Source organism: Synchiropus splendidus, chromosome 1 (genome assembly GCF_027744825.2).
Source record: "Synchiropus splendidus isolate RoL2022-P1 chromosome 1, RoL_Sspl_1.0, whole genome shotgun sequence".
NCBI classification, from domain to species: Eukaryota; Metazoa; Chordata; class Actinopteri; order Syngnathiformes; family Callionymidae; genus Synchiropus; species Synchiropus splendidus.
Genome location: NC_071334.1, coordinates 10,295,311 through 10,309,645, shown reverse-complemented (window position 1 = coordinate 10,309,645; position 14,335 = coordinate 10,295,311). Strand labels below are relative to the sequence as shown.

At 41.3% G+C, this 14,335-nt stretch overlaps 2 protein-coding genes across 2 annotated transcripts; one reads left to right on the top strand and one right to left on the bottom strand.

Annotated features, from left to right (window-relative positions):
• Window positions 1-1,705: 1,705 nt before the first annotated feature.
• Window positions 1,706-3,676, bottom strand: si:ch211-276k2.2 (receptor-transporting protein 2-like). The gene is made up of 2 exons (XM_053875722.1): window positions 3,462-3,676; window positions 1,706-2,567 (listed from the first exon to the last, which is right to left on the bottom strand). Exons 1-2 carry the CDS (start codon window positions 3,608-3,610, stop codon window positions 2,225-2,227), a joined length of 492 nt encoding a protein of 163 aa, XP_053731697.1. The 5' UTR covers window positions 3,611-3,676; the 3' UTR covers window positions 1,706-2,224.
• Window positions 3,677-4,228: 552 nt separating this feature from the next.
• dynlt2b (dynein light chain Tctex-type 2B) lies at window positions 4,229-7,388 on the top strand. Its single transcript, XM_053875734.1, has 5 exons — window positions 4,229-4,371; window positions 4,649-4,782; window positions 5,230-5,299; window positions 7,118-7,181; window positions 7,249-7,388. The coding sequence occupies exons 1-5, from the start codon at window positions 4,310-4,312 to the stop codon at window positions 7,294-7,296; spliced, it is 378 nt and encodes a 125-aa protein (XP_053731709.1). The 5' UTR covers window positions 4,229-4,309; the 3' UTR covers window positions 7,297-7,388.
• The last annotated feature ends 6,947 nt before the right edge of the window (window positions 7,389-14,335 follow it).

The window sequence follows — 14,335 nt, the reverse complement described above, 5'->3', positions numbered from 1 at the left end:
GGAAAACAGTTGGCGGTTCCAAACGTAAAACAAAATGTAAACCGCCGTTTGTTTCTTTGGGCAGAATGTGTGACTTGAACACGTCCACATGGTCTCGCCATGGTCGTAAGCAAATGAAGAGTGTTCTGGGAGAGCAGGTGCTTTATTACCTCAGACACTTTCCATGCCAGGACAATGAGCTGCTTCAGCTCTGAGGGGATGATATAACCTCATTCTGCCTCGAGTACGGAAATGATCATTCTATCAAAAGTATTCTTCTGAATCTGATTATGGCAAGGTGCTTTTTTAGAGTGAGGTACCATCAAGACAGCAAAAAGAGGTCTTTAATCCTCATTTATGATCATTTCTGTTTTTTTCCCGCCTCTCTGAAGTGGTACCACTTGTGTATGAAGAACCCCGGTTCCTGACCCTTTGTCTTTGTCGTCGAAAGTTGCTTGCATTCACTTTTGATGCTTATAACATTCAAAAGTCTGTTTATTAATCTTCACTTTAACCCAATTGGAGGTTGAAACAAAGGGCGATGACAAATCTATAGACAAAGGTTATGTAGTGCATAAGGTAGAGCACACTGGGAATCACATTTAATATCGAGACGATAAGATTCAATCTACCTTATTCTGTCATGGATAGTGATATAATAACAAAGCATGTAAAATATTTAAAAACTATTTGATCGTGTAGTGAACTATTATGGCCACTAGAGGCGCTATACCACTTGGTCTGCATCAGCTCAATGAAAACTGACCACACAAAAGTTATGTTTTTGGCCACACCACATCGGCACATGGGAGAAGTGCTACTGTGAAGGTGATTGACAGAGAAGTAAAAGGACACAAACTGAAAAAGCTTAGTCCGTCTCTCCTAACAGAGGCGGAACAAAGCTCGGAAGGGAATCGGGCATCTGACCAAGCCCTTTAAAAACCAATAGGCTTGTCATTATCATCACACTCTCATACTGTCGCAGGAGCAGCGAGCAACTGCCGAGTCCCCGTCCAGCCAAGACACAGAGAGGGGATATAACCACGCAAGCGTTGAGGAACTGCAGTGGATGTTGTGAGGATTTCAGATCAAAGGCTTTTAAAGCATTGATTGCTGTTGAGTCTTGGCTTTTGTTTTAGAAAACACCCCTTTATGGTGCACAGTTCTTTCAACTGGAAACAGAATGATTGTTTTTCCACATTTCGGAGTTTATTAAGTTGTCGATCTTGTGCTTTAGGGTTGTGCGTCAGAAAAAAACAACAACATTTTCATCAGTTCATTTAAACTGTTGTCTCAGAGCTGTTCAGCTGAAATTCAAATGTCGCTCTTTTTTATTGCTGCAACAGTCCATATATATAGAAAATAACCGTCCAAATTATTCTCTCACTTTCCTTATGATGAGCGTAAAATGCAAATGAATTTTGAAATGTTAAAACATTTAAAATCCAACAAGTTGGATACAGAGTGCACACAAAACACGATTTAAATCATATATTCAGTGTAATTCTGTTGAAACATTCCTAGTGGTGAATTTGATGATACTGTTTTTAATTTGAGATGCACTTTTCAACCAGTACTGAAGTAGTTTTTGTCTGTTTATTTTTTACTTTTTCTGTATGCCTGTCTTGCTTCCTGTAGAAGAGCCCACCTTAATCTAAGCAAACACTGAAAGTTAAGACAAAGTACTGCTCCTCGAGAGAGCAGGAAGAAAGTGACAACAAATGAATATATGTTTCAAATTTATTGAGGCTTTAAAGCAGGAGCTGGAGCTCATCACAAAGAAAAGGAAAATCAACTCAAAGTTCACTGCCTTCCAGGGAGCCTGGGCACAATCTACTCCACTAATGTTTAGGTGGTGCACCTAAGAAGGGCCCCGATGAAGATGCTAAGACAAGAGACCTAGAAATTAATTCATTCTAAGAGTCTGGTGAGGCTCTAATGCGGCCAAGGTGAAGCAGGGCTGAGGTTTTCAGCAGGAGAGGTCAGTTGGTGAGATTCTTGTGGAAAAATGGGCTGGGAAGTATTGAACCTCCCTCTTCATGAATATACTACTACCGTCCAGTTGAAAGGATGCAAGTTCAGACATGTCTGCAGTCCAATTTGTTCAAGAATTCAGACTGGATTATTGTGCATTTATGACAGTGAATATACAAGGAAGCTATTTGGTTTGCAAGATCAATATTTCTGTTGGGAATCTTTATGCTCTGCTATCAATCAGGACTACTTCAAACTGCACAAAATGGTGTCAGACATTCTGGTTCTGGTTACAAATGCCAAGTCGGCAGCCCTCACAGTTGGACGGCTCGTGGGGATTATGCACCTCATAATCCTGGAAATATCTCCGGTGTCCTTCACCTTGGTCTTCATTGTAGCATTTGATTCTGATCTTCCCTATCAGTGTATCCATAAGAGCGTTGAGGGTGGGGTCCTCGATATTTGGAATCACCATGGCAGCTTCGGAGCACCGGTTGCAACTTTGACGGCAACGTCGGACTTTGACGGTTCCAGTGCCATCTTCCAGCTTCATGTGAAAGATCACCATCACCTTGTTGGATGGCCACTGTCTTCGACAAGTGGTACATGCAAACCTGGAACAAAGGTCGAGTGCAAAAACTTAAATGCAGCAATGAAATTCAGACTGCATTTTAATTTCCGTTTCAGTCATGAGGGATTAAGGTGTCATCGGCTTCTACTTTCAGGGAGGATTGCTGCAAACTGACTCAAAGCTTGGGCGGTGGCCTGGAGAACAAGGGGTGCATTGGCACAGCGCCTCAAACCCAAGAAAGCGTTTGGAAATTTACTCTGTTTCTCAGTCACTTTGGTCCATGTCTGCAACCAGAAGCTGAATTCTTAGAACTTCTTCTTCATACTCCATACTGTGTGAGGTTTTTCAAATAATCCTGGGTGTTTTGATATTCTTACACGCATTGTAGAGCAAACATAGAGTGCCCACCAGATGATTGGATAAATGTCCGAAATGTATTCAACAAGTCTGTTCACAGCTCATGGGTGTGGCAAAGGCCGACATGAAGATGGGTGAGACTGTTGGGAGCATAACCAAAGTAGGTGGAGGAGGCTGACTGCGACTGCTGACGGGAAATGTTCAAAGACAAAAATGATGATGATCCACTTTATACTGTACCTGTTTGACAAGTTACAGATTGTTTATCAAACGTGGGGATTATCTGTGCTACACAATACCTAATTAGAAAATACCTGAGCTTACACTTGCTTTAAATATGTTTGCATTTTTGTTGACTGTTTTCACTTAAAAACATTGTATTCACATCATAACAGTTTGCTGAACTACAAAGTGAAACTGTATTTCCCAGGATAATTCAATCTCATCCACTGAATAATTAGAAATGAAACCTCTATTGATGCGGAGACAAAACATCATCATCAAACTGTCACCAGATAAAAACTAAAGAGGCAAAGTATTTCAACAATAGCACAAGAAAGACCAGAGAAGTTTGACAAACCTTCCATTTGCTTTCTTAATATACTCCTTCCATCCTGCGGCTGGGTTTTTGGGGACAATAGTGTCATCAAATTCAAGATTCCATGTGTCCTCTTCAGGAAGCTCTGCTGCTTTGCTCCCGAAGATACTGCTCCATCTCGCCTGAGCCATTGTCGCAAGAAGAGATGTGTCTCTGTCTGGAGAGAAATAACCAGCACGTTACAGGGAGTGTCTTTTCACCTCTATATACATGCCGTGTCAGCAGTTCTGGTGAAATGAAACTTAAGTTGCTTTCCTTATCTCCTCCTCCGTCTGTGTTTGAGATAATAAAAATAATTCATATCAAATCAAGAGGCCATGAATTCATTACACAGCATTATTACAGCATATGCCCAGTTTTTGTGGGCATATGGTCCAAATAATAAGCACTTTATTTAATTATTTATTTATTTGTCAAAATGACACGGCAAGCCTTTATCACTCTTCAATAAAATAAAGTGATTCTCTGCTACATTTTAAAAGTCTGTTTTGCTTGGCTGGGGCGCAGTTTTACAATCACTTTTATTTCTTCAATAGGTTTCATTTCTCCCCCACTGTTCATGGCTGTTCTAAAACAATTTCTAAACATCTAACTGGAGTGGGCACAATTTCATTTAGCGCTTATATGAATGCCGTCTGACCAAAGTCTTTCACAAAACACATACAAGAAAGTCATTGCGGTGGGTTATTATTTTTCTTAGCGCTCGTACGTCATCTTCATGCTCTTATTTTGAAGCCGGAAACAGGCGGTGTAGCTATAGTAACGCGTCAAGCGACCGAGGAGCGACTGGCGTGTCCGCGTTCAACCGAGAGTTTGCGTCTCTTTGGCTCATGTCTGGTATGATGGGTGGTTCCGACGCTGCTTATAGCATTCGACCCAACCATCAGAACAAGTGAGTCGGCACAAACTTGCCTTAGCTTGCCGCTAACTGGTTAGATATAGGGGGTTAGCTTAGCTTCCGCTAAGCTTGTTGCTTATACAAACAGTTGCTTCACGCATAAAAGAGAAAAAAATGATATTGATGATGAAAAGTTATGATACGGAGCAGCAGTAAATCCATCAGAATTAGTGCCATTTTGTATTTCTGAAAATGGTGGTATATTAACTTATTTACTTTGGCTCTTTAATTTTTTATTTATTTATTATTATTACTATTATTTTTTTTGCAGATTCAAACCAGCTATTGTGAAGGAGTGTATTCGTGACACGATAAGGGAACAGTTGTCCGGGTTGCGGTACGATTCAGAGGCTGTGCCGGAACTGTCACGGACACTGGCCGATCAAATAAAGGACAAAGTAAAAAGTCAGTCACACGCGATACGTCAACACATGCGTGGCACTTCCAGGCCTCCGTACGGGAGCCATACATTCCTCATTTATCATACATTCCCTGGATTTCCATGAACAACATTTGGATGTTGTCTAGTCTGTCCACAATCAAGTTTTATTGTTTGAAAACGTGTATTTATGATTGTTATGCACCGCAACATAACACGCATGGTGATCATCCACGTGTGATGCTTTTGATTTGTGTTGTACTTTTCGATTCACACATTAAAGTGTGCTCCTTTCACCATCGTGTAAAATAAAAAAACATTTGTTCAGTTTTCCAAAGCATACACATAACGTGAGGAATATACTGAAGAAGACATTTAGAAAGGCTGTGTGTCAAATGAGGCATGTACAAGACCAACTCCACCAACATGACATTGACTGATGAACTGCGTAACTGAGCTTTTCTTCCCCACAGATGCCGGGTTTGACAGGTACAAGCTGGTCGTGCAGGTGGTGATTGGAGAGCAGCGTGGACAAGGAGTCAAGTGAGTGCTTTGTAACTCCTATAAATAATAAAGATGCTGAGCACAGACATACTTAATCCTCCACACTACAGGTACGCCGCATCTAACTTGCAGATGATAAACATGAATTGCTTTCCATGTCATCATTCATTGTAAAGTCGCGACTCATTGCTCATGAAAACATGCCACAGCAGATGTTTCATTTATTTCACATTATCCTCTTATAATTTAGTACCTTTCTTCTTTAAGATGTTATCTGGAGTTTTTTCCCCTCATTTATTTTCTGCAATATATTCTGTGTGAGGACAACAACTTATGAAAACAGTTTCCACAATCAGCAGGTTCATTTCTTACACATGAAAAATGCTCATTTCTATATCATGAATAAGGAATAAGTGAGCAAAGTCATGTCTTGAGTGCAAACTAACATGGAACAGTCCTGGAGTCAGTGTCAGTGGGTGGGTTGAGGCACTTTTCTGAAACTTCAGGTGGGTTTGGTTGTCAGTCTTCTCGGCCTCCTGCTGGGGTGGAGTGGTTCAAAGGTGCAGGTCTCAGAGTCTGTGGGATGTGCAGATCATGGAGGCTGGGAAGAGGGGATGTAGTCACTCTTTTCTCATTATCAGCAGCTGTGGTTCACACCATGCTGTGATGTGGGAAGAGTTAAATTAACACAGGAAGCAGACCAGTTTCTGGGGCTGGTGTTGTCTCTGACAGTCGCCAGTTGCTCCTCTTCCGAGCTGCAGGACTCATCTCAATCCGTGGTGGGTCAAGTCAAAGTGGTCTCATCCGGTGGTCTGCATGTCCAAGTTGAATATAGAATGTCACCCAGATTCCTATTCTGTGCTATGAATTGGAATGGCTTCGTATAAAAGGCTGCAAACAGGAAGTAGAATTGAAATTCTGTTTAATTCAAACTGACCATTCAGCAAATAAACTATAAACTTCATACCGTGCTAGTCCTTAAATGTATTACTACCCAGGGCGATTATTCAATTTTGCCCAATGCACAGATGTTATTACAGGTACTGTTTCTCTGCTAGGTTGTTTCAAATAATTGTATTGTAATTATGCATTTATTTTTTTCATTTTTTTTTTCATTTTTTTACTGTTTATTTATCAAATTTTGCAAAGTACAGGCAATACATTTTGAAAAAAGATACATACAATGGTTTATAACGCGTAGGAAAAGGGGGATAAAATTAAAATAAGACTTAGACTTTCTTTATTGTCATTGCACAAAACATATTACTATATGATGGCAACGAAATTTCGGTCTGAGGCCTCCAGTTTCCAAAAACAAAACGAAATGTCCAAAAATAAATAGATAGATAAATAATAATAAAATAATAACAGATAAGTGCCAGTCCAGAGGATGTACAATTGAACAAATAAACAGTATTGCAGCTATTGTCCAATGTTCAGCAACCTGACAGCACCAGGAACAAAACTGTTCCTGAATCTGGTGGTTCTGCATCGGATGCTGCGGAACCGTCTGCCAGATGGCAGGAGGGAGAACAGTGCATAGTTTGGATGAGTAGAGTCCGCGATGAAATAAAATACACAGGTTGGATTTCTTTGCTGAAAAATGTTCCATTTTGTCCATCTTTTTGTGTACAACCCAGTTTTCAGTCTCAACAGAGAGGTCAAATGCTCCATCTGCCGTATTTCTTCAATAATGTCAGTCCAACTTCGTACATCAGATCCATCAGCTTTCAAAGTTTAAAGTTCTTTTCTGAGTTATTTTTGTCACAGCATGTCTGGCTACCGTTTTTCCCCTGTGCGATTGAGTAAATTAAGTTTGCCATGAAGAAGAATCATGAATACCTTCTCTTCTCCCAGGATGTCGTCTCGCTGTCTGTGGGATGCAGACACGGATAACTATGCAGAAGATGTGTTCATGAACGTAAGGGCCTGTGTGTTTTATAGCTTGAGTTCAGAACACCTTCTGATGACACGTCTCACCCTTACAGGACAGTTTGTTCTGTGTGGCGGCTGTCTTTGGAAGCTACTTCTACTGAGAAGGACCGTGGATGGAGTTCTTCAAGAAGTTGACAAATGTACATATCCTATTTTAAGAAGCCTTTTAATAAATGACCTTTGCATTTCTCACAAGAGACGGATCTTCATTCCTGCCTGAGAATGTCTAGCCTGCTGAAAGGGGGGTGTAAATGGAGGGAATTGCGGCTTTGAAATTATAACTTCATATTCATCATAATAATATTTTTGGAAAATGCTGAACAATGCTTCCATCGACAGCATGATCAAACTGGTTTCCCGGGCAACCAGCCTGCAGACAAAGCACTTCCGCTGCTCCTTGATGGGGGCTTTTGACCAGATAAGATACATTGTTGTTCCATCTTGTTGTAGATTTCTCATCAGACCTGTGGAGAAGAAAGATGCGACTTGAGATCACTTGAAACTGAAATGGCCAAGTCCGATCAAGAAATGGCTTTTGGCTGGCTGAGCGGAAGAGATAAGAGGAAGAGAAAGGCTTATCTTTAATAACTGCCACAGAGAGAAGAGAGGTGTCTGTGTTCGATCATTGTATCGGAATGTGACACATCTCTTCCACTGACTGAGAGCAAACAGTGAGTTGATGGAACAACGGGTTTGTAACATGTTATTCTGATAGTCAAACACCTTCTTCCACTGAAAACGGTAAAAATGTGTGACCCAATAGAGTGTAAACCAGCATCCATTGCCATATATGTACTGTTACCCCACTGTTGTTAAGACTAACCACCGAACAACATGGACTTTTTAGTCAAGGTTGTCATAGAAAAACACCCGGCTTGAGAAAACCTTCTCACCTTCTTGTGACACCATTAGCTTGCCTTTGGTCCAAGGTTCCCATGGAAACTCTTAACTCTTAGCACATGTCCAAGGTGGCCACAATACATAGGTGACCGCACATGATCTGACCCAGCCGAATGAAGCAAGCACTTCTTTGTCCCGCCACTTTGTCCTGCTTCAAAAGAGGATGATGAGCGGAAAGTGCCTTTCACCTGCTCAGTGTGGTACGATACCAAGGAAGCGGCTTCTTTCTGAGTCTGCCCAAAATCCACTAAGTGTCGTCAGGCTTCCCACCACGCGAGATTCATCAGTGGATCAACCATTAGTTGATTGTAGTGGCGCTACCCCTGTTCTCCAAATAATGAGATTTTTTTTTGTCCTTGTGGAAGCGAGGTCGAACAGAGCGCTCGCGCTGATTTGTTACGGCTTGATGACGTTTATGTAGATGGAAGATGGGAGATTTCCATTAGGCAGGCCAGTTACTCCTGCCATCAGCCTGCCATCGTCACAGTGTCATGTATTAAATAGTTCCCAAAATTCATCGTGGACAGAGCTGCATTTGGATCATTCCAAGAGTGCGACTATTCAATATCAGCTGCAACGAAAGGTGCTTAGCTGGATAGTACATGGACCGGCAATTCCAAACTATAGAGTGCACCCATATATTAGCCGCGCCCACTAAATTTAAGAGGGAAAATAAATAGTGTTCATACATAATCCGCAGCGGTCTATAAGACGCAGTGGTGCTGTCTCCTCCGGAGACAGGTCTGTGGTGCACCTGGCTTAAAAATGCATGAGGATGAAAACAGGCTCCAGCATCGAGACTCACTCAAGAAAGAAACTCTGCAATGTTCTGAACTTGATTCATGATCTCCTCACATCTTTTATTGACATTAAAGCGTACAAAATGTGCTGTTTTCACCCGTGTGTCCAAAGTTCTGACACCACAGCTGCTGCCTCTCACCTCTGGTCCTCCGGCTCTGTTGGCGGAGTTGCGGACACCTTGGGCACAAACAGGTAAGGTAAATAAAACGCTTATGATTTCATTGGTTTAATGTGACGAAGCTCAATATTTTAGTAGCGCAATGTGAAAAATGCATATATTAGTCACGTCAAACCTGATATTTCGGCTATTGTTTGAACTGCATCGGCACAGTCATTAATGTGATATTTTCATTTTGTCACTCCTTAACGTCTCGCTTTCCTTGCATCTGCAACAGTCCAAGCTTCTATAGCCTTAAACATTTTTATAGCTTTGAATCAAGTTATTTGTCTTTGTCATCAAAAAGGGACTGGAGTGTGGGGTGTAATCCAAGGCACAAACTGGATTATTGAATTTGGCAGTGATGGTCTTCTGAAGCTTCGTGAAACAGAGCCCTTATTTTCAGAGCCCACAAGTTCTAGGATCTTCGGATTTGAACAACTATTTAAAAGCATACTCACATTATTTTTAAACTGAGAGTGCCTCCTACTAAAAACATTCACTGAATCACTGGATTTGCGAAGATGCTCAATATTTTTTTCAGTGACTTCAAGGCTGATATATATTTGTGTTGGGAGGAGAATCTTTATACTTAAAGGACATGGTTTTGTGATGATGAATTAGCCTCATGAAGCCTCACTGTGAGGTTGATATGAGGTTTCACCCCAATAGTTTTTGATTATTTATTATAAAGTACCACCTGGTGCAGCACCTAATTCGGACACTGCTTCATGAATTTCATCTTGAGCCAACCCTGGTTGATAGGGTGAGAGGCTGGAGGTAGTGATTGGCTCATGAGGCATCATGAAACACTCTCTGCTCTAAAATCTTTGGACATGAACAACCATGTCATTGAAACCTCACATCATTTTGAACAGAGAGTGACACCTACTGAATAAATAAGATCCATTATCAACCTACTCTACTGAACACCTCACAAAAAGAGAAGTTTTTCTGCAGCGTAACCTATTTATTGAAACTCTGTTGGCTTTATCACTGGCGCAGTTTAGTGAAGCAGCTGTGACTGACTGATGCAGAAAATCTGGATGTGGCTGAACGATCGACAATTTATTTTTTAAATCAATCCGGTTAATGAATCGTACGACGCTATTTGTCGCTATTCACTTCGATACCCATTTTGAATTCACCTTTCCAGCTGGCAAGCAAATAAAATTAATGAAGCATTTCAGAAGGACCTCACTAATTAACAAGCTGGAATGAAGCGTTCACTTTTGTTTCTGAAGATTTCTTTTCATATCGTTGAATGTGGGTCTTGGAATGAAACACTTTCACATTCTACAGGTGAAAATATTTCTTATTGCCTTAACTGTCATGTGTAGTGTCGATATAGCCGGCTGGCATGAGCCGCTATCTGCTAGCATAGACTTAGACTTAGACTTAGACTTAGACTTAGACTTTATTGATCCCTTTGGGATGACTCCCTCCAGGAAATTTACACTGTCATTGATAGTGTTGATGGACTATCTGGATTAGACAAGTATAACATGTTCTATCACAACTGTTTCTCATGAGTCATGATGTAATAAAGCTGCAACTTTTGTCTTTTTTATTCTATCATTAGAGCTGCCACAGCATCAGAAAAATGCTGTCTATTTAAAGATGAAGTGGAAACAGCGAAACAAACAGATAGCACATGAACATGGCGGTTTTCAGCATGTTTTTCACAGAAGAATCCTGAAAGAAACAATGACTAAAGTTCGTTGCTTGCGGAACTGAAGTCATGCATTCCGGCCAGACATGTGAAGAGATGGACCCCTGCGGACGGCTGCAGATACTTCTCATCACTAAAAGCATTTTATTGTCGCCAATTCAGTAAATGGCAGAACTTTACCCTTGGCTTCATTCTGTGAAGTTGAAATCAAGGTTTATTATCTTGCCACTGTTTGCCTCTCCTCACTGGCTGAACGACGGAGTTCGATTCCTGATGCTGAATGATAGAGTTCCCTTTGCAAGTATTAGCTTGACAGTCTTGTGTGTATTGCCATTTGTTATTACATTTTTCGCTGTTTCCCTATGATCTTTGCTCGTAAACAAACATGGGATGGATGCAAGGACCAGGAAGCTTTGCAACAGTTTTGCAATTACATTATTTTACCAGTGACACTGCCAAAAACAAATATTCTTAAACTACGCAATATCGCTTTAATGTTCACATTTTGTTTTGCAATGATCACAAGTACGTCAGATGGATACTCCTAATTCTTTTGAAGTTTTCAGCCGTGATATTAGTTACGTCTTGAAACGGTTGGGAAAGTGTTAAAAAAAACTACAATGGAATATCTTAATGATTTCTGTTTGTTTTTAATGCCCCTTTATTGCAAAAACACACAAAAAAACTGCTCACCTTCAGGCATGTATGTTGTATTGCACCACCGCTGGTGAGGTACATCGGGCAGCCGCAGCGTGCTATCGTTCATAATTCAACCAGAAGGTCTGCAAGGATTAAATAAATCCTTCAAATGGTTCTCAGAGAGCAGAGGTGGTTGGCTGTTACGAGATTTGGAATTTCAGGTTTATGCCACCAGTTGTGCTAAGAATAAGAAAGAATGATCTTGGGGCCTGAGAGAGATGTTACAGTGGCTCTGAACTTATGAAGCTGGAAAAATAACTAAGATGACCAAGATGGTTTCGTGCAGAGGAAAGGAGCAGCTTAGTCTTAGTTTTGAAAGAGCGGCAGAAAGCTTTAAGACCCTCGTGGTCCATGGTATTCAGATAGTTTCTTCACTAAGAGATAAACTTACTTAATGCTGCCATATTTAAAGTGAAAAGCAAGGTATCAGTTTTATTCATGCTCATTAACATTTTCAATGTTCCAACAGACCAATACTGACACCATCCTGTCGTGTATCTTGAGCATCCCAGATGGCTGGATGTTGAAGACCGCTGCTTGCTTGTCATCCGCTGGCTTGGTCGTCTTAGATGACTGGAGATAATCCAATGAGACTCTGGTGACACTTGTAGGGGATCAATTATTGTCTATGACACGGAGCGACGTCTTCAGCATCTGCTTCTTCAACGCAGCCTCATCTCCCTCGAGGAGCCCATTGAAGCAGTTGGCTCACGATGACCACTGACAACAAAGCAGTGGCCGACGATTGTTGGATGACGTTCTTCATTCATGACAGATGCTGCAGCTACAAACTTAATAATTCACCAGATGGGTCTGAGTGACGGCTGCGTGAATGCATTTACAACTGTGGGCACTTGTGGCCATGCATTCATCAAGCAGCGATTACCATAACTGACTTGAAGGGATTCAAGCCCTAAATTATCTTCACACCGACATATGGTTGAAAAGATTCAAGGCTCCCTCTCCGATCCAGTTATGTCATGCTTTCTGAATATTTGCATCTCATTTAATACACATTTCAATTCATGCGCAACAGGGGAGTCGACAGGTTTTGGAGGAGTTGTTTGGGTTTGTAAACATTGGAGTGGATCGTCCATCAGGCAAGAGACCTTCAGGGCGCTGCCTGAGGTGGTGAAACTGCACCCCAAGCTTCCTCCAATTTAAATACATTTCCTTAATCTTCTCAACAAATAAAAATATTTGAATATATTTTTAGGATCCATAATGGATGTGGTGCAGCACGCAGATGTTGTGGGACGACATGTTCAAGGACAAGAGCTGCTGTCCCTATACAAGAACTGATCTTTTTCCCATCAAAAATGACGTCTTGTTAAAGAGTTTGCTTGAGGTTGAAGACCACACGAATCTGAGTGAATTAACTGAATTGAGAATATGGCAGCTCATATTTATGTTCTCCGACTGACAGCTCCAGTAAAGCAGAACTGTACTTCAATCGCTTTAAATCAGGGTTGCACAAGGTTTGGGGTCGTGTGCATCAACTTACCATGTCCATCTCTGTGTGGATGTACCTAAGTGGCAATGGTAATTCTAAAGCTCCTCTGTCTGTGAAGCGTTTCATTTTAACTTAATGACGTTGTTTTACAAATTTACTGACTTGACTGTGGCGGCCCTCCATATTCTTACTCCTGGTTTCCACCGAAAATGGCCGAGGTGCGCTTAAAAGCTTTATCAACCGCGTGTTGGAAAGGTGCTAAATACAATAGTAAAAGTGAAGTTTAAGATTTTTTTTTTATATCAGAGCATCACAGCCCATAGACCCGAACTATCTACAACTGGAGGAGGACCTTTCAGTTCCCCCCTGGTCTTTTTGACGAAGTTGAGAAAAGAGTTTTTCAGGCTTATACAGAAGTGTCCCTCCACCGTGTAAGACATTTTCTTATGGGTTCTATTGAGTTTATGCATAGTCAATAACCATAGGTACAATTTGCAAAGACCATTCTTTGTGCTACACACATCTTTGCGTTTACATGGTTGATAAATGACGCCCCTGGTCCACTCTGGACGTTTTCAAAAGTTTCAGATTCAGGTGGCTAGCGAACACTGCATGAGACTCCAAAACAGCGTCAGATTCGGTTGTTTCCGTCTACGCTGGTTGCCTAGCTCTGTGTGCAACCTTTAGCTGCACAAACAGCTCACTTTTACAAGCCCCTAAAAATCTCCGTGCTCCGTTGAATGCTGGTATTTAAAATCGCGTATTTAATTTTAATGCTCTTCCCTGAGCAGCATTTTCCCGTGCATGAGCTGCAGGATGCAAACTTTAAATGACAGGTTGAAAGAACCTCCACAGCAGACATGCTGCTGCTGAGTGGAAGGGATTGGCATTCACTGATATCGGCAGATCACGATCATGACCGATCGGTCGGAGCATCCCTAGTTACAACCTTATGTAAAAGGTTTCCTTGATATTTGGGCATTTTAGTTTGGTTTGACTTGAACAGTAATTTTGTGGTGCAGCTGCATTTAGTTGGAATGCAAAGTCTCCATTCAACATCGCTGCTTTAGACCAGGATCTGAATCCTCATTCGCCTGATTCAAACATGGTATGAAGACCTTCAGAGACTCTATCGCTCCTGTCACCAGCGTTCTCAATTTTGACATTTATTTTTCCAGGATGACATTTGTTCATGGATGAAAAGGAAGCCGTTTTTTTTGCCTTCAAGGATGCGTGAAGAGTCGCATGAGGACCAGTGAAGCTTTGAGCGAACGCTCTTTCATCGGATGCCATGTAGAAGGTGAAGTATAGATGAGATTGAAGTGCTGCTTTGATCTTGCAGCGGCATAGTTAACATTGCATTGTAAGTGGCTTTTCCCTGTCAGTCATGGTCCAATCAATAGTGCGCCACTCAAATTCAAGAAACAAGACGTGGATTGAAAGTAAGCAAGGACCTCA

Excerpts from the sequence above, each read along its gene's own strand:
- si:ch211-276k2.2 (XM_053875722.1), bottom strand. The coding sequence starts at position 3,610 with ATGGCTCAGGCGAGATGGAGCAGTATCTTCGGGAGCAAAGCAGCAGAG. Across the intron at positions 2,568-3,461 it reads ATTAAGAAAGCAAATGGAAG|GTTTGCATGTACCACTTGTC; the intron begins GTTTGTCAAACT and ends CCTTTGTTCCAG.
- dynlt2b (XM_053875734.1), top strand. The coding sequence starts at position 4,310 with ATGTCTGGTATGATGGGTGGTTCCGACGCTGCTTATAGCATTCGACCC. Across the intron at positions 4,372-4,648 it reads CGACCCAACCATCAGAACAA|ATTCAAACCAGCTATTGTGA; the intron begins GTGAGTCGGCAC and ends TTTTTTTTGCAG. Across the intron at positions 4,783-5,229 it reads AATAAAGGACAAAGTAAAAA|ATGCCGGGTTTGACAGGTAC; the intron begins GTCAGTCACACG and ends TCTTCCCCACAG.